A 27,319-nucleotide genomic window follows, 5' to 3' on the forward strand; every position below is an offset into this window, starting at 1 on the left:
TCCACCTTCCGACACCATCCTTTTTATTTTTTCGTTCCCATGGGAGTCTCACGGGGGTCTCGGTGGCTACTACTGGACTGTGACGTCCCCAAATAATTTTTTTCAATTTTGTGAATCCATTCACCCCCTGGCCCCTCCCACACCAAGCGCTGACTCCTGTCATGGTGACAGCAAGATTTTCTAGCTATTGACATTGCATGTTCCATTGTCACTGGACTAAGCAATCCGAATCCTTTTTAGGTCGAGCCTGGGCAGCGCACGCGCTGCTCTGCGAGGCACACTGTATTCAGGTATGAATTTGAAGCCCATATTTTTCATTGGCTTGTGTCATTATCCTTTGAAAACTGGCTTTTGATGGGTCAGTTGGCTAAGTACTCCCTCCTTAGTACCGCCTTGTCTCATTTTGTAACCTCCCATGAAGACACCCCCTGTTACAAGTGTTGTTACTCGAGAGCCTTTAATTACAGCCGCTGAGCACTATTTCACTTAAATGGCGGCTGCCCCCCTTTCCTTTTACAAACAAGCATTTCCAATGCTAATACCTTTGTCATCGTGTGACATATCCCCACCAAACTTTGCAGACCTTTTTCGTTTTCTACATTGGCAGATGATACAAAGTTTTGTGGAGATTTCTCAAAAGGGATGCAAAGAAAAAACTGAGTGGAGGGTGTTTTTCCACCAATGCATTTTCCACAGACTTTGTACTCTGGCGTGGTGGAAAACGGGCAGTCAGATTTGAATGAAATTGTATTTGGTGTCTAGATGATCACTTTTGACTATAGAAGTAAGTTGAATAAGTATTTCTAAAGTTATAAAGCTTTAAAAAGTAGTGATATATTAGGTCGCAGTATAACGCAATAATTTTGCTGTGCTTGCCAATGGCAAGGCAGTATGATTGGTTAATGACTGCCTTTACAAAAGTAGAAGGCAGCCATGTTGTTTTAGCATGCTTGACCTATGTTGTAGGTTAGGGCTTTAGCTAAAGGTAAGTGGTAGGTTTTTCCAATTTTTTTCTTACCTGTTACCACTTTAATTAAAAATATGGATCACATCTGTTCTATTATGTAGGTAAGATGAGATCCAAGGGAGACCGGTACCTATATGCTGGCTTTCTTAAGTCTTAGGATTAATGCCATGATTGACTGTGTCGAAGGTAGCTGAAAGGTCTAAGAAAAGGTTTGCAGCATGCCCATTCTTGCATACTGTGTTTAAAAAAAATCATTTTATTAAGTGTACGAACATTATCTCATACAAAAATTATTTACAGGTATACAACGTTTGAGCTCCATGCTACAACTGGTTTCTCTAGCGTCCATACACATTTGTCACATGATTGTCTTTGTTAAGTTTTCCAGTATTTGGCACAGCGTTCCATCCATTGAAGGTTCTCCTGGTGGCAACGTACAAATATGCTCTCTGAATTTGTTCCACCCTCCCCACACCCACTCCCATTTGCATACTATGTTTTTAAGGTTCTTCTAGGTGGAGATCACGTCTGATTCAGTGCATTTTTCTGGACAGAATCCAATTTGGAAGTCGGAAAATAGGGAGTTACCTTCTTTGAATTTAGACATCTGGGCAAAGACTGCTCTTTCTGTATGTTTGTCTATGAATCTTCTGCTTGCTATTCTGTAATTGTTGGAGTCATAAGGGTCCAGGCTTGCTTTATTTAATAATTGGTATATGTATGCCTTCTTTTTTTTTAGATGTTATGGTATTCTTCATAAGTGTTCTGACTGGAATGCCTGCCAAAGTTGTTAAAAGAAAGTTTTTGAATATTTGTGAGGCACAAGCGTCAGAAGGGCAACTGGCTTGCCTGCTGGCTTTATCGAAATACTGAATTTTGGTTGATGATACTTCTTTAAAAGAGGCTCTTGAAAGCAAGCATATGCCTGGAGGGGTTTGTTGAAAGTGGGTTTGTGCTGTTTATTGTTTTGGTGTGTTACGTATGAACCCAACCTGTTTGCTTTGTTTGTGTGATTTGTTTCCAGTGTGTGATAAATTCCTGAGAAATGGGATAGGTTTCTTTGGTGCATTTTGGATTGCGAAATTCTGTGAATATTTTTTTTAAAAAAACCTTTATTGGGGCATTTTACATTATGGATTCAGCTTGACTAGTAGCATTTATTAGATTTTCTAATTGATGATTTGTACATTATTTTATGTCTGTGTAGGTTCACTTTGTCTTGAAGGTGTTTTGTTTTGAACCAGGTTGTCTTTCTTTAATCTGCAGTCATCCAATAGGCTGTTTTTTTTGTTATGTTCTGATGTTTTCTGTGAGATTAATATATTAAAAGCGTATCTGAGCCATCCATAAAGTTTCTAAACTGAGTTTATTGTGACCAAATCTGTGTTAGAAGCAAGTTTGGATTCCATGTCCTCCAAATTCAACATGCTTCAAGGTCGATATGTAGTTGCGGGTAAGCTGAGGTGAGTTGGGTTGTCTTGGTTTGAAGGCGACCAGATGGTGGTCTAACCACGTGACCAGAGTAATCCTTTAGAATGCAACTATGTCCATTATGCCCAAGATAACACCTCTGTTCTGTAACGTGTGCTTTTGGGAATTAGCTATTGTAGGTTCAGTGTGTCTAGGCCTTTGAGGATCGTTCTGGTGTGGGGCATTTTAGGTTTGCCAATCTATGTGTTCTTGTCACCAAGGATGAATAGATTTGAATATTTGGTAATTGGGTTTAAAACCGTGTCTATAAAAATGGCTGGTAATCTTCCATTGCTGGTTATTGGTCTGTAAAGATGGAGAATGTTACAACTTAGAGGTAGGGTTGCATCTGACAATGAGGGTCTCACAACTTTGTAAGGGAACATCCTCTACTTTATTCATTTATTTACTTATATAGCGCTTGAATCGATCCCTGAAGGGGTATCTCTGTGCTTAGGACGGATCGTGAGGATGTGTTGCAGTTACAGCTGAGTCAGGCACAAAAAAGAGTAGTCTTAAGCAGCTTCCTGAATTGTAGGTGATCAATGCATTGCCTCAAAACTATGGTGAGCTCGTTCTAATATCGAGGGCCAAGATGGGAGAGAGCTCTTCTTTCTAATCTAGCCTTCCTTACTCAAGGCACCACAGGAAGATGTTTGGAACCCGAGCGCAGGGATCCGTGAAGGTAGATAAGGTGTAAATTTCGGAAACAATGACTTATGGATAATGCAATAGATTTTAAATCTTACCCGTTGACGGACAGGAAGCCAATGCAGCTTCATAAGAAGAGGGCGAGAAGGAGTCCTAGGAGGAGCATTGAGGACTAATCATGCCGCCGTATTCTGGACTACCTGCGTCTGCTGAGCGAGGCCTCATTGGCTACAAGAGCCTGAGTTAAAGTTTTCCGGGTTGAGTCAGGAAGCAGAGGGAAGACTTGACGGAGGAGGCCCATTATGTAGAAGCAGGAGCCGGCTGTCTGAGAAGCATGCTCCTTCAAAGTGAGGGCTTGATCCAAACGGATATCCAAGTTCTTAACCGTCAGCTTGGGGGCAGGATGAGGACCCAGATCGATCGGCCACCATTCTGGCATCCATAGGGAAGGGGCTTCTCCGAAGAGCATAATCTCTGTTTTCCCCACATTGCTCTGGAGGAGATTACTCTTCATCCAGTGTGAAATAGCTCTCATACCGATAGAGAATGCCGACTGCACAGAAGGAGTAAATTTGTCGAATGGAAAGAGCGACTGAGTATCGTCGGCATAGGATATGGGGGTGAAACCATGCATCCTCAGAAGATTGGCCAATGGAGCGATATAGATGTTAAACAAAGTAGGGCTCAAAACATGAGCCCTGAGGAACTCCCTTGGACAGTTCTGTCGGAGCCGAACGATACGGGCCTGAGTTGACAGTCTTGGAGCGGACTGATAAAAAGCTTGTAATCCACTGTAAGGCTGAATTTCTTAGTCTGATCTCCTTCAGTCTTCTGAGCAATATACAATGTGATACTGTGTCGAAATCGGCATATAGGTCCAACAGCACGAAAATCATAGAGTGGCCCTTATCTAGGGGCATCCTGATGTTATCCGTGACCACTAGCAGTGCTGATTCAGTGCTTTATTTGGGCTTAAAGCCGGACTGGGAGTGGTCTAAGCAGCCCGTAAGTTCAACATGATTGGAGAGATGATTGTTGACTTGTTTCTCAAATAGTTTGCTCAGAAATGGAAGGAGTGAAATAGGGGGGAGGTAGGAGAACTCCGTCCAAGGGACTTTACTGTTCTTACAAATCTGCCTGAACTGTGCAGCTTTCCATTCCTTTTTTAATTTTCAATATCTTTATTGGCATTTTCAATTTTTCAAGGTACACATTTTCATAAAAATATGCAGAGGCAGAACAGTCCCCAAAAAAATATCAGAAGAATCACAAATTAAAGCAAAGTCTACCTTCTCAGTGCACAATCCAGAGCACCTAGTGCCATATAATGATCAATGTGGGATCAGTTGCCAACATGTCAAAATGCCCAAACAACACAAAAATCAACATCAATCAATTTAAGGATACCCAACTGGGGCAAAGAAAAAAAGGAAATAAAATTACCAAACAAATGAAAGACCTGAAGCAGAGGAGGAATCACAGCAAACAGTTCCAGTGCCGCTAGTTGTGAGGACACAGTATATGAGGTAGTGGCAGCAGTGGACCAGGAGGTTAACCCTCAAGGAAGGGTCCTATAGTTAGTAGTAAGAGGGTTACTGCCCCCAGAATCGCAATAAGTCAACAAACGCTATTCCCGCCCAGCCTGTAAACGCGTCGCACTGTCTGGGCACCAAGCCAACCAAGACAGCAATAGGCGATACAAGTTAGGGCACCCCTGGGCGAGCACCCACATCCGACTCGGGACCCTAATCTATCAATCCCGCCTCCTGTCCATTTGGGTTCTCCCAAGTCGCCAACACTGCCCTCCACTGGTCTGCCAAGGGAAGCTTCCTCATGCCCTTATTTTCTTCCCAACTGAGCGCTATGCCTTCCGCTCCACCCCATACCACAACATCTCTATGCCAAAGTGAAAATTGTGGTCCCCAGGTAGATTTCCATCCCAGCGCAATATGACGTTTCGCTAGCCCCAGCGCCAAGTCTATAAGTCTGTTACCTACCTCACGCTTCGGCGGTCGAGGAAAAAGACCTAAGATACACGACTGTATTGTGAAAGGTAGATCCCTGCCCAGTATGTCCACCAGCTTACGCAGCACTGCCTCCCAGAAAGGCTGCACGACTCCGCACTCCCAAATCATATGACCAAAGTCCGCATCCGGATGCAAACATCTGGGGCAAGAACGAACCTCACCCCCATATGCCACATTAAGTCGGTGTGGGGTCATGTAAGCCATATGCGTATAATTAAACTGTAGATATTTTAGGCGGATCCTCTTAGGAAACAATCACCAACAGTATCGAGCCCCACCACCGTCCAGGGGTGCTCAGCTGTAAAGGCAGATTGGGGATCTCCGTGTGGTAGGCCCACCAAAGGCAACATAGGGGTATACTTAGCATGTTGCCCTTCTCCATTCCCACACCTCCGCCAGGCCTGAAAGGCAGTACGTTGCAATAGGGAACAGTAAGGTGTGGGCATCAATGGTTTGAGGACTTTCGCTGTCACTAATCTGGGACGGGCTTCCGGGAGGGACAAAAAAGTTCTCTCTCCGTTGACCTCTTCTATGCATTGTGCTAGCCACTGCAACTGACCAGCCAACATATAATATTCAAAATTCGGCACTCCTAGCCCCCCTTCAGCAGCTGGACGCTGTAGCGTCACCAGGGACACTCGGGTACGACCATCTCCCCACACCAGATCAAGGAGCAGGGCGTTCAGGGGGCGGAACCAACCACTAGGTAGAGGGACCAGGAGGTTGACAAAGAAGTACAACAGGTGAGGGAGCATGACCATCTTGGATAGGGAAACCTGGACATCACGGGCAGCTGCCGGGTATGCCAAAAGTGGACACACGCAGGTAAAGAGCGCACTGCCTTTCCCAAATTACCCTCCTTCAAGTCCTCAAGCGAATGGAACACCTGTATGCCCAGATACTTAAAAGTGTTCCGTGCCCCAAACAATCTTGGGAGTCAGAGCATCCGGCAGAGGGAGGGGACCAGCTACTGGGACTAGGTATGTCTTCTTTTTATTAACTCCCAACCCCGATAGACTGGTAAACTCTCCCAATAACCGCATTACCGCCGGGGTGCCCACCACTGCGTCCCTCAGATACATCAGAAGATCATCGGCATAGAGGGAGACATAATTTATCCGCCCAGCAGAGTCCAGTTCTATCCCGTCACCCCCTGGTTATGGGTTCAATCGCCAAGGCGAAAAGGAGGGGGGAGAGGGGGCACCCCTGCCTTGTCCCCAGTACACACCATACTCGCTAGATATCGTCCTGCCCGTGCGGACCCTGGCAGTGGGAGCTGCATATACCAACCGTATCCAACAGATCCGTCCTCCCCCTGCCCCATTCTCCTAATTACCGCAAACAGATACCTCCACCCCACCGTATCAAAAGCTTTTTCCAAATCGACGGAAAGCACTGCAGCCTAGAGGCAGCGCTGGGCATCAGCATGGTACAGAATAGAGTAAAGCCTACGGAGGTTGTAGGAGGTGTGGCAGGCAGGAATAAACCCATTCTGGTCCGAGTGCACCAGATGCTGCATATGGGGGACTAATCTACTGGCTAGTATCTTGCTCAGAATCTTAAAATCTAAGGAAAGCATGGATAGGGGCCTATAGTCCTTGACCCCGGCCCTCAGCGACTTGGTTTTTGGAAGCGGAATTACTAGAGCGCTCCGAGCAGAGGCAGGCAGCACCCCAGTCTCGTAAGCATCCGCATACACCTTAACCAGTTGCGGTGCAAGTATGTCAGAGAAGTGCTGGTAAAACTCAGCCAGAAGTCAATCCGTTCCCGGCGTCTCACCCAACGCCAGCCCATGTATAGCAGCCTGAATTTCCTGCAAGGTGATCGTATCCCCCAGCTCCTCCCTATCCTCATCCTCCAGCACCCTGAGGGCCAGCAGATCCAGGAACTCCACTGCAGAACAAGGGACTGCTGCTGGGGCCGCATAAAGTTGTTCATAGTACACAGCGAAAGAATCTTTAATCTCATCAGGACAATAATGTAGCACACCATCTTCCGCTACCAGTTGGGTAATAGGAGAGCCACCCAGCTTGGGCTGGATCAATCTAGCCAGGAGACGGCCCGCCTTCCCCTTCTCCCTCTGCACCCTATCAAGATACTCGTTATAGTTGTAGCAGGATAGGCGACCCATGGCCACATCGTAGCGTTTGCGGGCCTCCTCTAACTCCTGATGAGATGGGCTCCCGGTGCCTTAAAGATTATCTAACCTACGTATGCCGCCTTCCAGTTTCAGCACCTCCTGCTGGAGCTCCCAATAGACCCCAGTTGCCTGGCCAAGGCAGTGGCCTTGCACCACCACCTTAAACAACTCCCATTCCACTCCGACTGAGGATGCAGTATTAGTATTAATAGGGAAATAAGTATCAAGAAGAGTGTGAAGTGATGTCCTAAATGGGTCATCGTCTAGCAGCGTCGGATTAAGTCTCCAGGTGGGGATTGGGGGACGCCGTCCTAATAGCTGGTGCATGATCAATAATGGACTGTGGTCCGACAGTGTACGGCCCACGTACTCCGAATGTGTGATAATACTATTGAAAGCAGGGGAACATAAAAACATATCAAGGCGCGGGTGCACTTGGTGCACTGAGGAAAAGAAAGAAAATTCCCTATGACTATCATGCTGTAGCCGCCATGTATCCACAAGCCCCCAATGCTCCATCCAGGCACGGAGCCCCAGAGCAGTGCGGCAAGTTGGGGACCCCAGCAAAGGCGGGTGCGACCGATCTAGATCAACATTCACAACACATTTAAAATCTCCTCGAAGTATTAGATTGCCCTGTACACTACTCGCCAATGCCGCAGAAAAGAGGTCCAAAAAGCCAACCTGATCCTGATTAGGGCCATAAACCGTCCCAAGCGAAACTTCGCGACCTGCCAATCTCCCAGCCACCGGGACATATCGGCCACCTTCGTCCACCCATGTTCATTTCACTGCAAAGGGGATCCCTGGTTTGACCCAGATCAATGCCCCCCTAGCAAAGGTGGAACAGGTGGTCGCAAATACCTGGCCCCTCCCCCGTTTTTTCTGTCTCCCAGCTTCCTTGCTGTTTAAATGGGTTTTCTGCAAAAATGCTATATGGATGTCCCTACGCTGCAAGCACGAAAAAATATTAGAGCGCTTCGCCATGGACCCCATCCCTCTAATGTTCCACTTTAGGAACCGTAAATGCTGTTGGATCCCAGTCATTCCCACTGCATCAAACCAGGAAACCTCCCTGCTACCAAGGTCTGCACCTCGGCCGCGTGGCATACAAAACTTCCCACTACTCTGTAATCATTCCAGGTCATAAACACTAAGACAACAAAAAACCTATAACGGTGAACTCCACGATCCCAGGGCAGTCCGACAATGGTCTGCCGCCCAAACATCATGGTGAACAGTACGTGCTAATTGAGGCCGCAACCTAGCGTGGCACTCACCGGGGGTAGGCAAGGCAGAAAAGGGCAAGCAAAAGTGGAGAGAGGTGACCCTATTAGGCGGGCGCACCGGCCTGCAATAAACGGGACACAGCACAGGGCTCAGAGTGGGCGGCAGTCAGACAAGGAGTCTCCAAAGGGCACATCAGTCCTTAGTTACCAGTCTTATTAGATGATACCATCCGCAGTTTGAGGTGTCACCTCTGGCAGCTTTGTGCTATCGCTATGGGAGGAGTATGTGCCAATGCCGTCTGACTCTTTAGAGGAACCGGCCTCTGCGCCTGAAGCTAGATTTTGGCTCCCCAGCCGATCAACCACCGCCCGTAGAGCCCCGGCCCTCTCATGCTCAGTCTGTGATGGAGTCAGTTTTTTGGAGATCCCTTTGCGAGTATGTTGCCTCAGTCGTTTCCGTTGTTCCAGAGGTGGCCGTTCAAGGCCCTTGGGGCCTCCAGCTGCAGGAGTCTCGCCTTTATAGACCTCCAGCCAGTCCCATGCATCGCTTGGGCTATTGAAGTAATGAGCTGTCCCATCTAGCAGGATACGGATTTGGGCCGAATACTGAAGGCCTTCATTTCTTAGGGCTCTCTTGACCTCCAGGTAGGAAGTCCGTTTCCTCTGGACCTTCAGCTTATAATCTTGGAAGAGTGAGACTTTACTGTTATCCACTGTAAAACGTCCAATCGTTTTTGCCTTTTGCAGGAGGAGGTCTCTGTCGCAAGAGTGGAGCAGGCGACCTACCACGGGGCGCGGAGGTCGTCCAGGTGCCAAAGGTCTGCCCGGCATGCTATGCGCCCGTTCAAGGGTATAGAAGGCCCTCCGGCGCCGCGACAGTCTTAAACCACTGCTCTAAAAAGGCCACCTTGTCACCACCCTCTGTTCCTTCCGGCAGGCCTAGGACACGCACATTGTTCCTCCTGTTACGCCCTTCAGCATCCTCCGCCCTGCGTTCCAACTGACCCACTCTGTCCGTGAAGGCTCCCACCTTTTGTTCCAAGGCCTTATGGGCGGGCTCCAACTCAGCCACAGCATGCTCTATCCCCTTGACCCTCTCCACCAGCTTCTAATGTTTGTCGCGCAGCAGGCTAAGACCCACTGCGACAGTGTTAATGTCTTGATGGAGGGTTGCCTTAGTATCAGCTATTGCCTCCAGGACTTTGTTGAATTGCCGTTGGAAGGAGTCATCCAGATTGGTCTGTAACTGGTCCTGCGCACTGTCTTCCGGGTCCTGCCCGGCGCCCGCCTGGTGACCTCTTGGCTTCCCCATAGCAATAAAAACTCCTGGGCGGGGCCGCAGCTCCCAGTGTGCACCAGGTGTCGGGATCAGGGTCAGCAGTAGGCCACCCACCACGGAGTGGCCGTCGCTGAGGACGGTAGCGCGAGCTTAATCTTCACTCCACTCCTTCTCCCACACGCAGGGGTTCGCTCCAACTCACCCCAGGGTCCGAGCGCAGGCCTCTGCCATTTGGTGGATCCAGGCTCCGGTGCCCGCTCTTGTGAGTCCAGCCATCGAATGAGTCCCAGCGGCCCTCCGGCTGCCCAGTTCACCCACCTCTCGACCTTTCTCTGCTGATGGATACTCCAGCCCAGGAGGAGATGTCGTCCCCCCGCTGAGGGACAACCCGGACCGGGAGGTGATGTTGGCGTCTGGTTCAACCGGTCAGCCCACAGTCTTTTAGGCGGGGTGTGTGGGAGTGTCCAGGACACCCAGCCACTTTATCAGGTTGCTGCACTATGCAGTAACGTGCGGCCCTGCTTATGACCAGCCGGGCAGAAGAGACCGTAACCCTCGTGATGGCAATAGGGTAGTAAACGCCGGTTGCCCCTTAGCGCGGCAGAACGAAAGCATGCGTGCTCGGCGGTGCCTCACAGCAATGACACCATCCGAGGCAGTGTCAGAAGCGAGCCGCAACCAGGAGTCCGAACGGAGGCAGCGAGGATCCTACCAACACCAGTCCAGAGCGCACTCATGCACAGGGTTGTGCAGTCACCCGACCCCTGGGCAACCTGCAGGGCGCCGCCATCATCCCTGCAGGGATGACCCTCTGGTGTAGGCCCCAGTCGCTCCTGGCTCCGTATCGCAGCTCTGGGAAGGCTGTCGGCGCTGATCTCCGCGCCCCTGACAGCTCACATGCAGGCGGCATCCTCTCGCAGCCAGTCCCCGGCTCCGCCACAGGCACCCGCGTCTAGATGAGGCCCACACTGGTCAGCGCGGCCCACGCACGGCCCTCGGACTGGTATGTGAAGTGAGGCCAAGGCCGCCCCGGAGTCAGCCCGTGCAGCCTTCGTCCGCCAAGCCTCGCCTGCCGCTGCGGTAGTCTGTGCACAGCACCGGGAGCCCCAAAAAACTGACCGAGTGCCCTCCTGACTGCCACCAGCACTCAGCCGGCGGATGGGACGCTGAAAGATGCCCCGGCTGCAGGTTACAACAGGAGAAGTGATCGGCTGGTGCGGAGCTCCTCGCTCACGCGTCCACCATCTTCTCCGTCCAAGCCACGCCCCCCTGTGCAGCTTTCCATTCTGAAGGTACCTGGCCTTTTCTCAGGGAGAGATTAATGAACGATTTGATCGAGGGAGACAAATGATTGGCCAATGGAGGGTTAACTTTGGCCGGGATAAGGTCCAAAGGAGACCCTGATTTTAAATTATTAATCAATATTTCAACCTCTGCTGATGTTAGTGTGGGGAAATGCTCTAACAGCTGAGGATTTATCTGTTTTAATTGGTCAGATGCCGTTAGGATCTGCGGCTGGTTTCCTGCCGAGATGATTTTTTCATAGATAAGCTCTATTTTCTTTGAGAAGTATAGAGCAATATCATCGCACAGCGTTTGCGAGGGAGCCTCAGAGCTTTCACAGACCATGGGGCTAATAAAGGACTTGAGGATCTGGTGCAGAATTTTAGGGGCGTTACCAGCCTGAGCTAATTGCGATGCTGTATGGGTTTTCCGTGCTGTTTTTATGTTTTTATGATAGCTGGACAGAGTGGTGTAAAACTGATCTCTGTCCTTCTCATCATGAGTAGCACGCCAACTCCTCTCATATTTCCTACAGAGTTGTTTTTGGACTCGCAACTGAGGCTAGATCCAGGCTGCCTGTGGGCGTTTGGAATGACTAGGGAGAGATTTTAATGGGGCAATGTGATCAATAGCTGTCGAGACAGCAGAGTTGTATTTAGCTAATGCTTCCTGATACAATTGGATGGCGAAATAGCATCCTCTTTTGCCAATTCCATTTTTTGTAGTTGTTTGGTAGCCTGGTGGAACAGCTTCATGCAATACTGGAGCCATGTCTCCCCGCAGCTATGATTCATTTATGAAGAGTAAGTAAGGATGGAAAACCCTGTAACAAAGAGAAGAATCCATTCCAAGCAATCTCTATCACTTTCTGGATGTCTCAATATGTGCAGTGTGCCAATATCAGGCATAGTAAGAAGATGTGCATTAGATCTCAAACAGCACAAACATGTAACTACAGCTTGTAGAAGATCACTGAAACATAATTTAAGCATGTCTACTACACGTTCCGCAGTGGTAGTCTGACATAGAACCTACATAAAAAAAGAAGACATGCATTTGAGCTTCATAGATGTTATTTTTATGGTACATTGGTCTTCACTTTTCGTCTGAAATTCTTAGTATTTTAACTTGATTTTTTTATATCTGGACAATGTCAGTACCCTGAAGCTCCAGAGGAATAACACACTTCTATCATTTAGGCTTCCTACTAGGTTCCTCTATGTTTGAAAAGGAGTTCAGTCTCAGTATTGTGAGGTTAAGTTTGCCCTCATTTATCAGGTACAGGGGCTACTTGATCAGATTTACCCAACCACAGTGGTGACCACATAGGGTTTCAGAAACAAGTTTCACCATCTATGAATTCATTTTTATAATGTAATGCTTTTATGTGGTTGGGTACGAGGAGGAGTGGCCATGTTCCACGAGAAAAAGAAATTGGCTGGTGTTGTGTGCCCATTTAATGTGATAATTTTAAGCAAGTAGAGACAAACCAGAACAGAAAGCGAACTTTGTACCTTCTCTCTAATCCCCCAGTCATTGATGATTGGCTGCTTCGAGGCCAGAGGCATCAAGAAAGTAAATTATTACCATGTATATTATTTAAAAAGATCCTATTTGGATATTGTAAAACTCTGGCATGTACCCAGCCCTTATTGGTCACCACACCTTAAAAGAAGCAGCAGTGACTAAACTTCTTTCTTGAACACCCAACCTTCTTCTGTACTGAAGGGAGTAAACTGTGAAGAGCGAAGCCAAGCTGATACGGTTATAAGCTTTGTGAACTTTACAAAGATCAGCACTTCTGAAGAGAGCACCATCAGAGTTGGGGGTGGGGATGAAAGAAACGGAGAGGGTCCTGGGAGGCTTAAGAGAAGTATGGACAATGGACAGTCTGAAAAAACTTCACTGGGAAAACTGGTTGATGTCCCCTTCATATTTGACCTGTCCTTTCATTCTGTATCCATCAACACAGCATGGGGGTTCCAGAGGGCTCTGTGGTTGATGGATTGCATTCATGTTGTCCATCATGCTCATTTTAGAATTCCTTATTCTCAAATTCCACTTTTACGTCATTGGGACCAGACAATATTTCCCTAGTCACTTCAGCAATCTGTCCATTAGGATATTATACTAGACCTGGATTGGTGGAGATCCACAAACAACCTAATTGTTGGGATGGATTTCTCCATTCTAGACCCTCAGATCTCTGTGATTGCTGATTTTATTCGTTTTTGTATTCTTTTGGAGTTTCCTATCCAACGCTACTTTTAGCACCCACTCAGTTCATTTTCTCTATTCAGAGACCCAACCTGTTTAAGTATTTAAAAATTATTTAGCCGTTTCTGTTATAGCAGATATTTAACCATGTGACAAAAATTTTTTACATTGTCAGAAGACCTCTTACCTATTCTCAGGTGTATCATCATTCAGTTCATTCATCAAGCCTCTCAGGTTCTGTCTTCACCATACAGTTTCCAGAGTATCTAACCAGCGTTTTGTTATATATGGTTGGCCCTACCTGTAGCAGTTTTGTTCCATTTCTTGCTACATAGGTTGTATTCTGGATTGTTGCACAATGTGGGATCAAAGCAGTGGTCTTTGACTTTTTTATTTGTATATTATATTTATAGTAGCCATGAGAGCTGTGGCCTACTATTTTTTGTAAACCGTGTGTCGGATGTTGCCTCCAGAGCCAGTGCTCAGTTTTTCCATCCTATTTCTTTGGAAAAGGTTTGACTAGGCCTACGAGCTCCTCAGTAGTTACTTCCCCATATTTGCTGTGCAAGATTTCCCATTGTTCTAGAGGAAGGGAGGCCGTGATTTACTGTAGCAATAAGTGCAAGCTGCAGTCTGTAGATATATAGATGTACCAAATCCCACCCCATTTTACAAAGGATTCACTTCTCATCTGCGCTTGTGTTTACACAGGTCTGAAGTGTGGATGGAGAGAGAAATAATTTAACTTAAGGGAAGCAGTATGATGTTGGACAGGTGGCAGGCAGAGCTATCCAAGAACCCCCGCTTCCAAATTACTGTTGTACTTGGTGTCATCCTTTGTATTTGATGGAAACTGAGGCATTAGTAAAAGAAAATGCAGAAGATGATGCGGAGAACAGCTTGTAACATTGACCCTGTCGACCATGCAATTGTCTTCAGTGCCTGAAATGGGGAGGATTTTGTGTTTCCATCCTTTACCTTTTTAAATCACTGCTATCTGGGTGAACACAATCTGCAGTTTGTCCTGCCTTTGTACTGTACACACTCTTCTTCACTGGAAGGAGTTTCTTCCCGTTTGCTTTTCATGGTAGACAACTACTGCCGAGACCCAGGTTATGTTTATTGTACTTGACAGTTGGTTGGACTTAGACTGATAAAATGGAACCTTTTAAGACAGTCAGAGACTGGGAAACATCAGACCTAAAGCCCTTTTTAACACCCCACTTAACTCACTCAATTCCCATGTCTGCCCTTGATACCTCTGTCAAATGTAATTTTTGTAATTTCCCTCTGAGTGTCAAATAACAGGTCTTTCCCAGTTTCTAAAGAATCAAAGAATGTGCACATGGGTAAGTAGAACCATTAAAAGCAATGCTTCTAAAGTAATTAATGCCTATATTTAGTGCTTGGCTAAGCTTGATAAGGGGCCCTGCATAGAAATACATTTAACTAGACCCCTTTATTTATAAAATATGCCACAATAACTGCACCCAATCAGCGTACCAGTTCCTTTATTAGTGTTATTAACATGAGAACGGTAATGCACCGATTCTCAATAAATGAACTATATTCATGCAAACAATAGATCATTGAGCTAAGATAGCACTAAATATAATTTATCAAAAGAGGTTCTGTAAATTATTTAAGATCTCACCTGTATTACATCATGGCCACATTGCATTGTTCTTTTACAGAATGACGACGTTGAAACAGATATTGATAAATTGAAACAGAAACAAGAGCTAGGAAGATCGCTAGAGGAACTGAAAATGTATGAATGTTTTTTTCCTGAGCTCATGGAGGACTTTCAGGTAAAGAGGAACTTGCATGGTTATTATGTGTATAAATAGTGTATATTTATTGGTTTTGGTGTTAAGGAAGACATGTTCAATGCCTCTGCTAATGCAGATTGTACTGGCAAATGTCGATCTTCAACCATCATGTTTTTTCGTGCAGGTAGTGATGTGCTGTGCAGTCAGGGTAAACTGTTGCATTGATATTCCAGGAATAGAGTTTAGGCAACAGACACAACTACCATCCCTTGTATGAACATATGTTTCATGCCGATGATGCCAGTATCAAATTGGTTTTGGGGTTTTCTGCCCAGTTCCCTACCTAAAAGCACCCTTTATTTCTCTCTGGTCAATCATGTCTTGCCTAAGTCCCAACTCAGCCCACAAATATGTACTATCCAGAAAACCTGTTGCACCAGTGGCAATCTCCTTGGTCTGATATAGACTTCTAGCTGCAGATTCCTGACCTTTGAATTTCCCTGGCGTTAAGCTGAATCTGGAAACGTTTGCATGAGCAGTACTCCTATGCACCGTTGTATGGCTCTGTTCGGTTCCGCCTGGTGTCACTGGCGGCGTTGGAGCCAGCTGTGTTGTCTCGGTCACCTGTATAGGTATCACACAGGCGTGTGGACATCACTTCTTTTCTTCTCGCACCAGTTAGTACTGATCTAGAGAAGAGCTACCTCTCTGTCTCTTTTTGACAGACTTTTTTTGAAGTTTTGTCGAAGATTTTTTCCTTGTGTGTCAAGGAATGACCTCTAGAAAGGTAGGGTTTAAGCCGTGTGGCACCTGTCACTGCGCCATGTCTGTCCCACACCTTGTGTGGTTATGTTATCTCGAGCGGGACCACGACTCAAAGTCGTGCTCAGACTGCGGGGCCATGGCGCCGAAGGCTTTGATGGAGCAGTCCCTAAAGCTGCTTGTGGCCCGTCAGTCAACGCCATCAAGCACTGGTCCGCAGTTGGAGACATAAGATGGCCACCAAGGTAGAACTGGAGGTGAGCGGTCTAGTCTATGAGCCCACAGCTGCAGGAGAGTAGAGGTGCGGCGCAAGCGCTTTTGTAACGACGCACTTCACTGAGATTTTCCGTCAGGAAGGTCGTTATCGTTAGCGCTTAACCCCTTAGAGTGTCTTAGTCCCGTAAATAATATAATTTTCCCCAAATTGTATCCGGAGAGCAGAAGACCTTGAGCTACAGCATAACTCGGCACCAGTGTCCGGCGCGAGTTATTTTCAGGAGCTGAAGGTCGGAGGAGTCGTAGAGCGTGTGAGACTTCGTCAGCTGAAGGAGTTCATCAAAGTTCACTTTCGGGCAGCAGAAGAAAAAACAGCAGAGCACAGAGCTAAGTGAAAAAACAGTCAGGGAGTTTAAGAATAGTATTGTAAAACTTACCAGAACTGCAGTCGAGTTGTTTATAGAATCTGTAAAAGAAAAGGACCGAATTAGTTTCAATTCATAGAGACAAGGAATGAAAAATAAAGACGTCACATGTAAATTTGTAAATACTTACCAGAACAGAACTCGTGCAAATACAGGAAACCTGTGAAAGGAAAAAAGAGAATTAGCTAGTTTCCTAGAGTCCACGGAATGCTAATTAAAATCTGCATGTAAATTGTAAATAATCACCTGAACAGAAGTCGTGTACTCTAGAAGACCTGTGAGAGAACAACAGGGTTTAGATGAGAAGACACATTAAAAAGACAGCGGCTTAAAGAACTGAGAGAAAACACAGAAACCCAAATAAAGAAGTACTCCTCAGTTAGTGAAGTAAGTGCACTTACAATAACATTAATAAGATTGATTAGAATAAAACAGACTGGTGGAACTAATGTTTGTTTTCTTCTATCAGTAACAACTAACTGGCGAGGAAGACAGAATCTCACTAATAATCAGAAGAGAAGCAAGGTCCAGGAGAACTAGGGTGGGTGAGATACACAGCAGAGTAATTGTAGAGTAGAGTCGAAGTAAAGGTAGTAATGTTGTATTCATTTTCAGGTTCCACTGAAAGAACAGGCGGCGTTTGCAGATAGCTGACGGAAGGAGCCAATCTGGACCAGTCTCTTCTTTGTTTATTATTTTATCCAATTCCCCCGTCCCCCAAGGTAATGATTTGGAGGTTTTGAGTAAAGACCTACTAACATTGCCGAGCGGGACTTGGGACCTAGCATCTCTGTTCCCGTGCAGGAACTGGTAAGCCATTAAAGTGTATAAGTTTGAGTTCTGACACCCACTCAAATAAAAGAGATTTACAAGGCCATGTGCCAAGTCTTTGAGTGGGCCTACTCCTCTGGTGCACCTTTGGGCAAGGCGGGGTCGTAAGAGGGCCCATCAGGTTCAAGGCCGATGGTGTCTCATGGACCTGATCTCGGATCCGAATCGACGCCGGCCGTGTCAATGCGAACTTCCCCTATGCTGGGCCCAAAGTCGATGCTCCTGACGCTGCCGATGTCTATCGGTGGTGCCAGCCCCAGCCCCATTCTAATTCCGGACGACGTGGAATCGGAACAGCGTTGATCGATGCCGAAGTAGCTCAGGGACTCTAGGTTATTGCCTGAACGTTTTGCAGAGGTTACAGACATGGGAGAACAGTGGGAGGTGTCACTTGATGCTATAGAACACCAGTTACACTCCTGGTGAGGAATTAGACTGGTTTGAGTAGCTTGCAGAAGCCAGTGGATTGGACACCTCCCTAGATGTTGCTATGCTCTCTCCACCTACAGTGGCTACGGAGGAGGGAGCATCTTATGCTATGGTGGTAGAGAGGGCATCAGAGGTCCTTGACCTGGAGCTGCCCTCAGTGCAGATCAAGACTAACCTCTTTACCGAAGTATTTCAACCTGGGGCTTCCTCATCCCAACCCTTTTCCCTTCAATGAAGCACTAACATATGTCCTTCTAGGCACTTGGCCCAAGCCTAGCACAGGAGCTGCTGTGAAGAGGACAATAGCATACAGCTATCGCCCTGCCTGGGTTGATCCGAGTTTCCTCAGCCAACATCCTATCCCTGAGAGGTTGGTAGTTCAATCATCAGCATCCCCTGGTGCATTCCCTTCCGTTTCCCCGGACAGGGAATTCAGGAGGCTGGATACACTTGAGAAGGAGTTTACTTCCGCCAGCCTTGCTTTGTGGTCAGTGATCAACACATGCCTTTTGGCCAGTTTCTCACATACCTCATGAGAAACGGTTGTGCAAGTATTGCCACAGGTCCCCAAGGAGGCCCGGGCTGTGCTCTCCCAAACAGTGAGAGATGGGAGGGATGCAGCAAAGTTGACCTGCAGGTGTGGTCTGGATACGACTGACTCGCTGGGCAGAGTGGTTTCGTTGATGGTGGCCTTGGGACACCATGCCTGGCTGAGGACACCTGGCTTTTCAGGGGATGTCAAGGTCAACCTCATGGACATGCCCTTCGATGAGACTCGTCTCTTTCGGAGAGAAGGCAAACTTGGTGCTGGAGCGCTTTGAGGGCTCATGGGCTACGGCCAGGTCCTTGGGCCTCCCTGTGACACCTCACCCCCTATCTGCCTTTGGACACTTTCGAGGCAATGGAAGGGGCTTTAAACCACGTCAGACATACCCAGCCACCGTCCTGCATTGGCTTCTCAAGGCTGTGCGAGGATGCAGGGCATTCCAACTTTTTGGGAATGGTAGCCAGAAGTCGTCCCCCACTATCCCCCCAGCAGCTGCAGGCTCTAACTCCTCTTTGTTTGGTTCTGAATAGGTGTCAAGTTGGAGGGAGAATCCAACATCATCTCCTCCATTTGCAGTCCATAATATCGGATGAATGGGTCTTGCAGGTCATTCAGAGGGGTTACTCCCTCCCTTTCCAATCCCCCCTCCTTTACCGCCATCTTCAGAACGGCTGGCGGAGGATCATCTTATGTTGCTCTGAGAGGAAGTTTCAGCTCTATTGCCCAAGGGACCTATAGAAAGCTTTCCGATATCAGTAGTAGGCAGTGGTTGTTATTCCTGTAAATTTCTGATACCCAAAAAGAACAAAGGTCTTTGTCCTATTCTAGACCTCCGAACCGTCAATATCTTCCTCAAAAAGAAGAAATTCAGGATGCTAACATTGGCTCAGGTCTTGTCTGCCCTAGACCAAGGCGACTGGGTGTTAGCATTGGACATGCAGGATCTGTATTTTCACATCCCCATCCTCCTGCCCACAGGCGTTACCTGCTGTTCAAGGTAGGCCACGAGCACTTTCAGTTCACTGTGCTACCCTTTGATTTTGCTAGCATCCCTCTGGTGTTCACCAAGGTGATGGTGGTAGTTGCTGCTCATCTGCGCAGGATAGGAGTTTTGGTCTTCCTCTACCTCGACGACTGGCAGTTGAAGACGTCCTCGCCCTAGACTGTCGTTCCCCACCTGGAGACTACGGTAGATCTGTATTCACTGGGTTTGACTATAAACATGCAAAAATGTCACACCTGACTCTTTCTCAGACGCTGCCTTTCATCTGAGCTGTTCCGGACATAGTACAGTATCGAGCAGCGAGTTCATGATATTCAGGTTATGTTGCCGATGTTTCAGCCTCTATTCTGGATTTCGGTGAAAATGACTCTGAGGCTGCTGGACCTCATGGCCTCCTGCATCCTGTTGATAAATCATGCCAGATGGGGAATGCAGGCTCTGCAGTGGGACCTGAAGTTCCAGTGGGTGCAACAATAGGGAAATCTCTCTGATGTGGTCCCGATCTCAGACGGAACTGTGAAGGCCCGCAGTGGTGGCTTACGAACTGCGATTGGGTTAAAGGCGGATCCGTCTCCCTTCCCCAACCAGATCTCACCGTAGTGACAAATGTGTCATTCTTGGGATGGGTTGGCCATTTGGGAGAGGTGGAGAACAGAGGACTCTGGCAGAAACAGGGCTCCACATCAACTTGTTGCAGCTCCAGGTGATCCAACTAGCATTAAAAGCATTTCATCCCTCTGTCAAGGAGAAGTTAGTGAAGGTGTACACGTACAACACCACCGCCATGTGGTCCTGCAACAAGCCGGGCAGGGTGGGTTTGTGGACTCTTTGTCAAGAGACCCTGCATCTCTAGACATGGCTGGAACAGCAGGGCGTAACTCTGGTGATTCAAAACTTGGCAGGTTCTCTGAATGCCAGGACAGACAAACTCAGCTGTTGGTGCGTAGCAGGTCATAAATGGTGTCTCTAGCTGGAGGTGGTACAAGGTCCTTTCAGCAGTATGGAGAGCCTTGGTTTGTTCTGTTGGCCTCTGAAGAGAACGCGTGATGTCCGCAGTATTGCATGTTGGAGTTTCCATGGCGGTATCAGTCGACAACACTTTTCACCGCAAGTGGAGCTCAGGGCTTCTGTATGCCTTCCAGCCGATAAACTCCTACCCAGGGTTCTCAAGAAGATCAGGAACGACATGGCCCAAGTCATTCCTGTGGCTCTGGACTGGGTGTTGAGAGTTTAGTATTCTGAGCTTTTGATAGTGAGCATCATACCTCCAATCACGCTGCCCCCTTCGGGAAGATCTTCTGTTGCAGCAGCAGGGGAGGGTTCTCCACCCTAACCTGTCAACTCTCTGCCACCTTACGTGCAGATTGAGCAGCAGCAGTTGATAGCTTTTGACTTTCCTCCTGAAGTTTGTACAGTTATTCTGGTGGCCAGTCGGCCCTCCACCCAAACAGTATACATCTGCCGCTGGCAGAAATGTGCAAAATATTACTGATATTCTTCTCTTTATTCTTAACCCTTGCCTAACAGGGCTCTCCTCTGGGCACTCTCAAGTGTTATCTTTCTGCTCTGTTGGCTTTCCTGTGGCTGCCTGACCAACCCTCTTTATTCAAGTCCCCTATTGTAAATAGGTTCTTAAAAGGTCTTGTACGTAAGTTTCCCCCTAAGGCCTTCATTACGCCTCAGTGGAATCTGAAACTGGTTCTTACTTACCTCATGTGTACCCCCTTTGAGCCACTATGTAATTGTCCCCTCCAATTGCTTACCGTCAAGACAGCATCTCTAGTGGTAGTATCATCTTTTTGGAGGGTTAGTGATATGCAGGCTTTATTATCCAAGCCTCCTATCTCATGATATTTCCAGATAAGGTGGTGCTTTGCACCCAGGCCTCATTCCTACTGAAAGTGGTGGCCCCATTAAATTGGTCCCACTGCCCACTTTTTATGCTCCTCCACATCCCTCTAAAGAGGAAGAGCAGCTCCATCTTCTGGACCCAAAAAGAGTTTTGTTGTTTTGATGGCACAAAAGAATTCCGGGTGGGCGACCAACTCTTTGTGAGCTAAAAAAGCTAGAAAAAGGTTGAGCAGTACATAAACAGTCTATTTCACACTGGGTCTTTCCCTGTATAACGATCTGCTATGCCCTGGCAAAAAAAGCATCCTCCTGTGGGCTTAAGGGCACATTCCACCAGAGGGTAGGCTGCGACAACGGTGTTACCTTGTGTGGATGCCAGTCCTGGACATCTGTCAGGCAGCAGCGTGGGCTTCCCTATACATGTTAGCTAAACACTACTTCCTTCTGGTGAGGAAAGTCATGAAATGTGACTGATGTCCGTGAACCTCGGTGGCGCCTATATATATATATATATATATATATGTGATCGTGACATCACATCCGGAGCCGACGACACAGCGTGGTACCGAACAGAGCCAACCTACGTCACGCTGGGGTATTACTCACACAAAAGTGACGTCGTCCACGTCGGCGTGCTACAAAAGAGTTTTCCGAACGTTGCTGACGCAGGGGGATATCAAGACAACTGAAGAAGCTCCCTCTTGACCTATAATTACTTTTATCATGGGAGTTACCTCTCAAACACAGGGCATACACCAACAATGTCTACACAAGATGTGATTTTTTTCTCATTTTATTTCATTTTACAGTAAAAAAGTCTTTTTTTCTTTATATCATATTTTTCCAATACAACAATTATAAAAATATATACATTCTACAAAGAGATTACAGGGAAATTATTTTGCGACACAGTGGAGCTATAAATATATGTCCTAAATTATTCAAGTTCATATAAGACACACAATCAATTAAATGTGCACAACCAGGTAAAGAGCCACACATACAACACATACATACTTCCTAAACATTCATCCCATCACAAAAATAACAAAAAAGTATCCTATAGTGTTGAATCTGTTGTCCAATCAATGACCGGAGTCATTTAGATTTAAAAGGAAGGAGAAAGGTCGACGCGTTTCAGTAGAAAACCAGAAGTAGGGACCACCTTCATCAGGACCAGTACGATATAGGATCTCTAAACCTGGGATGCAAATCTGAAACAATATGCACAAAAGATAGTAATTTACAAGTATGCCCTATAATACATAGTATATTCTGATTTACATTTGAGACAACGGCATGGACCAACACACACACTCAAAATTCATCCAACTTTACAACACCAGGTGAAACCTTATGGCCCACAAGACAAACATGTGATACCCAATAGCTAAGGAAAGAGAGAAGAATCGTTTGTACCACAGATGGTACTGAGGTCAAATGACAGGATAAAAAGACCTATTCAGTAAGTACCTTTCTAAGACACGTGCGTACATATGGGGATGCTCCTATTGGATTTCAGCACACGGTAGCACGATCTAATATAGGGAGGACATGAATATTGCTTATCCTTACTACGTTTGATCAAACCCTCGACATTTGCTATTTATTAGGTAAACATAGTCACCAGTGGTTACCTGGAATTTTGTCGAGGTCAGCGGAGCCAAATTTCTATTTCTTTTTATTAAAGTGGTTAAGGCAGCTGTATGCTGAAAAGTATAACAATAACAACAATTGCTGTTTGACCCTAATCAGAATGTAATACATACAGATGTTATTAGCCTGCAGGAAAAAACCTATTACCTGTAAGGTATACAAGAGGGCAGAACGCAGCAGAGAGCGACTTATTGCAATCTCTAAATTTGGCTTATTCTTCATTCAAGTCGTGGAGGGAACGCCACATCTACAATAGAGTAATTAAAGATACATAACATACACATCCTTCCAAAATGGATGAAAAAAGCCATTATTTAGAACACAGATAGGCCTACTTACTTTTAAATGTTTTTATAGCTGCCGTGTAGATGTCACATAATCACCATAGTGCAATGTCTCTTTTGAAATGCAGATGCCTAAAACGAGAGCATTTCGAAAATATAAAAGAGGAACCTAGCTCTTTGTGAGACTACGGCACCTACAATGAGGAAAGATCTTAAAATCCCGAATGCAACGAATCTCTGCACCTCAGATGTAATTATTAATAAAGATATATTGCATTTGTTGAACTGGACATGTTGCAAACATAACGGGATGTAAGAATACCGACCAACGTTTCCTCGAGTATATACCCAGATACACCTTCATCCTAACCATCTCTTCACTAGCCGACATCACAAACATTTTGACCCCACATGTTAAATGAGTGTCATGATACGAAGGTGCAAGGCTTACATATAAGCGCATACGCTCTATCGAGCCTAGAAATGATTGAACCCTAGTTCAAGTTATTATATCACCACCTTTTCCAAGGCGGCACAACGGTGAATGCCTCCAACAAAAGTCCGGCACCTGTTCAAACAAGTAGCAACCCTCGGCCCCAGCACTCACTTACGTTTTGAAGGATACGAAAAAGTCCTAGTCCCCATCACAAACCGCCTCCGCCATCGTCCGCAGTTAGCTCCATACTAAAAAGTAGGTAGCGAACCTCCCTCTTAAATATCCCGCGGGAAGATCAATAACACGCCACAGCTGTGTAAACTGCGTGTACTCTGTTCCACGTCATAAAAAATTGCCCCAAGTTAAAGAACTAATAATAGAAAACGGACTAACCTAGTGCCGGCATCTTAAAGTGGTGTCGGCAAGATAATCAAACGCTGTAATCCGTTATGAAACCCTCTATTAACCAGCGTAATACTCGAACGCTGTTTACCTATTGAATGAGCGTCAATTGCCCAAACCCACATGTTCCAAAAGTCGGCGAATCAGTCATATATCTAGTCTCTTCGGGACCCCCAAAAAATTCACAGTATCGACTTATAATCAATGTAATGATATATTGTGAGTCAAGTGCCACGTACTTGCGCAATTTACACCAAACGCAGGGGGATATTCACAAGGTGAGGAATCCACAGGCAGATTCTGTATCTACCAGAAAAAGCGTTACCGAAGGTAAGTAACTTGTTCTTTAGGATCCTCCCATTATGCTCCCCTGACCTGCACATTTTTTGTCAACCATGCACATATATCGCTTGGTGCCATGATGAAAGTTGCCAGTCTTCATTATTGAAATTCACTTGTAATAGGTCTTTGAAGAACCAAGCTGTCTCTTGCATCTTGTCCACAATGGTGCTGTTAGACTGGTTATTGGCCTGTCATGCTCTGACTATATTACTCTTTTCTACTCTGGCCCCATTGTTTACCTCTGGATCCTGAAGCATTCATGAATGATTGCTTTTAAGAGGGAGGTGTATAGGTTGAGGCAATATTTCCGTTGAATATCCTAATACTTGGCACTGCCTTAACTAGACTTTACTGTCATCTAGACCACTGTAAGTCGATCAGTTTTTAATGTAAACCCAGATTCTATTGATATTTATGTGCTGCATTGGAGTTAACTCTCTGAACATACTTGCTATGTTGTTACCTTTCCTGGAAAGTGTATCAGTGTATTAAGTATACTATTCCCAGAACCCCAGTCAGGAAACCTTTCCAGTCTGAAGTACAGGAGACTTCTCTACCATAGGTATGCCTTGTACCAAACCTATGTATCGCAAATATGGTGCCTGACGTTTTGAAAGTATTGTGATCAGATAAGTTGCCCCAATTGGTTAAAAACTCTTAGCAACTTATGTAATCAGACGTTCTGCAACATGAAATACTGACTGTCTAAGAATGAAACTTTATTAAGAGCTGGTTTTGTTTAATGAAAATGCAACTAGGTTTTGACCTAATTTTCTTTAACTTCTCCAGTATTGAATCATTCATAGATTCACATGCTTTTATCAATCCCCAACGTCGAAGTGGGAGTCCCACAGTACCAAAGAAAGCAGTAGTCAAAGACCTACATAGAAGTCGATGTTAAAATACATTCACTTTAATAGCTTATTAAAATAGCTCATTAAAAAAGACCCAAAGTCCAGAAATCAGGTGACCTCACCCCTTTAGAACCCTTACCACAGAGGGTCCAGTCCCTCAGATATTCTACTGCATGTTGTGTAATGTGAGTCTCCTTTAGATGTGCTCAGATTTCTTCAGTTAGTATACACTGAAGAAGAATTCAACATCTGATCCTCCACAACAACCACCAACACCAATCCGGTTTTCCACACATTCAGACACCGTCACTTGACCACGTATTTTACCAATACCAATGACTCCTCTACCTACACTACCAAGTATATTGGATGACCTACCAGAGGATGATCCACCTTCCTCAGATTAGGATAAAGAGAGAGAAATCAGGGATTCGGCATCAGTACCCAACGAGTGGTTTGACTATTTAATCCCAGCACCATTCCCTCCTGTACCACCACCAGTGGACTTACCACCAGATGATACCAGTGGTTTCCACAACCTCATGGAGAGGGCAACATGAAGATTTCACCTTCCTCTTACCACCAAGTTCATTGACCCATCCCGCTGTGCTGGTGGTGGTGACGGGCGCGGGCGAGTGTTGCCGTGCTCCTAGGATTGTTATTGAGGACCAGTAGCACTTTTAAACTTCTGTGTGTGTAGCGCTGATTTCGAGCGTTTTTAACAATTTTATCTGTTTTACCGTATTGATTATGTTTACTCTGTGTACCTCTATTTCCATGCTTGTTGCCTGAGGCGGAAAGCCGGGCAACTCCTTTACTCTCCTGTTTCCTTTGGTACGTCTTGCACCAGTACCCTCTCCGCCCTTGGGAAGTCGCGCCTCGCCGCGCTTCTCTCTCCTGCATCTTCCCCACCCCCACGGCCGACTAGGGAGCCTAAGGGGATTTTGGGAACTGTAGTTCGCCTTTCTTGCGTGCGGCCATATTGGGGGAAGGTACGCCCTGCTGGTCGGCTGACTAGCGGTGCGGTCTCTCTCTCTCGCCTGCAACGCTATATATTCAGAGGCTGCAATCTTCGCGCAGCGGAGGCGCCAAAGGAGCGCCAAAGGAGCGCCTAAGGAAAGCCCGTCTACGCCCGTCAGTGTCCCGGCGGCGGACGGGTGGGGGTGGGGTCTGATTTCCTGGTTTCCTGCTCCTTCGCTGCCTCTAGGCGCTTTCGACATTATGTTGACTTACACATCATCTGAACTTGTGTCACTGAGGGGTAAGCCAGGTAAATGCTGTGTTGTTTTTCCAGGTCGACATCGGGGCAAAAGGTGCTGCCCTGGTTGCAATTGGTCCCCGCTGAATACCCCCGTCAGTATCCCTAAGATTTCTCCTTTGTCTAGTACCTGTCTACTCTTGAATACTAGATCCCTCAGTAAGCACGCCATAGATCTCCATAGCTTGCTTACAGATACCAAACCAACCTGTCTGTTTCTTACTGAAAGGTGGCTGAACAACTGCTCAGGGCCTGACATAGCCTTGGCAGTCCCCTCCAACTATGTCATCTTTAGGAAGGACAGAGTCACCAGTAACGGGGGGTGGCGTGGCGCTGGTGGTGGATAAATGGGTTACCTGCTCATTCCTACTGATGAAATCCGCGGCTGTGAGGCCCTGGGGTTTTCACTCTGGCTGTCCCCTCGTCATTCCTGTGCCGGGCTTCTGATTTATAGACCTCCTGGCCCCATTGGTGCTTTTCATGAGGAACTCCATGCAGTGGTCTTCACTATCTGTCTAAAGACTGAACAGTGTCTCCTCTTGGGAGACTTTAATATTCATATGGACAGCAGGGAGGAGGCTGATACAGTCAAGTTATTGGATACCACATGCCCTTTGGGCCTGTTACCGTATCTCTGTGTTCCAACCCATAATAAAGGTCATACACTTGACCAGATTTTTTCCACTGTGCCTTTATGGATTTCCCCCCCCCCCCCGTTCCCGGTCTTGTGGTCAGATCACTTTCTGGTGCTTTTTCAGATCTTTCATTTGGATAAAACTCCTTCTAGCGCCGCTGGTCGTCTTTCCCAGTTGGCGCGTGCCTTTTTCCGTATTTCCCCTGACATGCTCACTCAAGCGCTTGTGTGTCATCCTTGTGAGCTCACTGGCAATCTTGAGGTCGATCTGGATCTCTTCCAGTCGTGGTTCGTGGAGAGATTAGACGAACTTGCTCCCGCTGTAACCGCCTGTAAGCCCAGCGGCCGCATGT

The 27,319-nt window shown here is 46.6% G+C and overlaps 1 protein-coding gene across 2 annotated transcripts in view; it reads left to right on the forward strand.

The window, feature by feature from the left end:
• Positions 1–27,319, forward strand: part of AGTPBP1 (ATP/GTP binding carboxypeptidase 1) — a 1,069,504-nt gene that overhangs the window by 597,251 nt on the left and 444,934 nt on the right. For both annotated transcript variants that reach the window (XM_078675801.1, XM_078675802.1), the window contains exon 13: positions 14,959–15,075. In XM_078675801.1, the coding sequence (XP_078531927.1) occupies positions 14,959–15,075 (117 nt within the window). The remainder of the gene's footprint in view (positions 1–14,958; positions 15,076–27,319) is intronic.

The sequence above is a fragment of the Lissotriton helveticus genome, chromosome 2_1, assembly GCF_964261635.1.
Source record: "Lissotriton helveticus chromosome 2_1, aLisHel1.1, whole genome shotgun sequence".
In the NCBI taxonomy this organism is placed as follows: domain Eukaryota; kingdom Metazoa; phylum Chordata; class Amphibia; order Caudata; family Salamandridae; genus Lissotriton; species Lissotriton helveticus.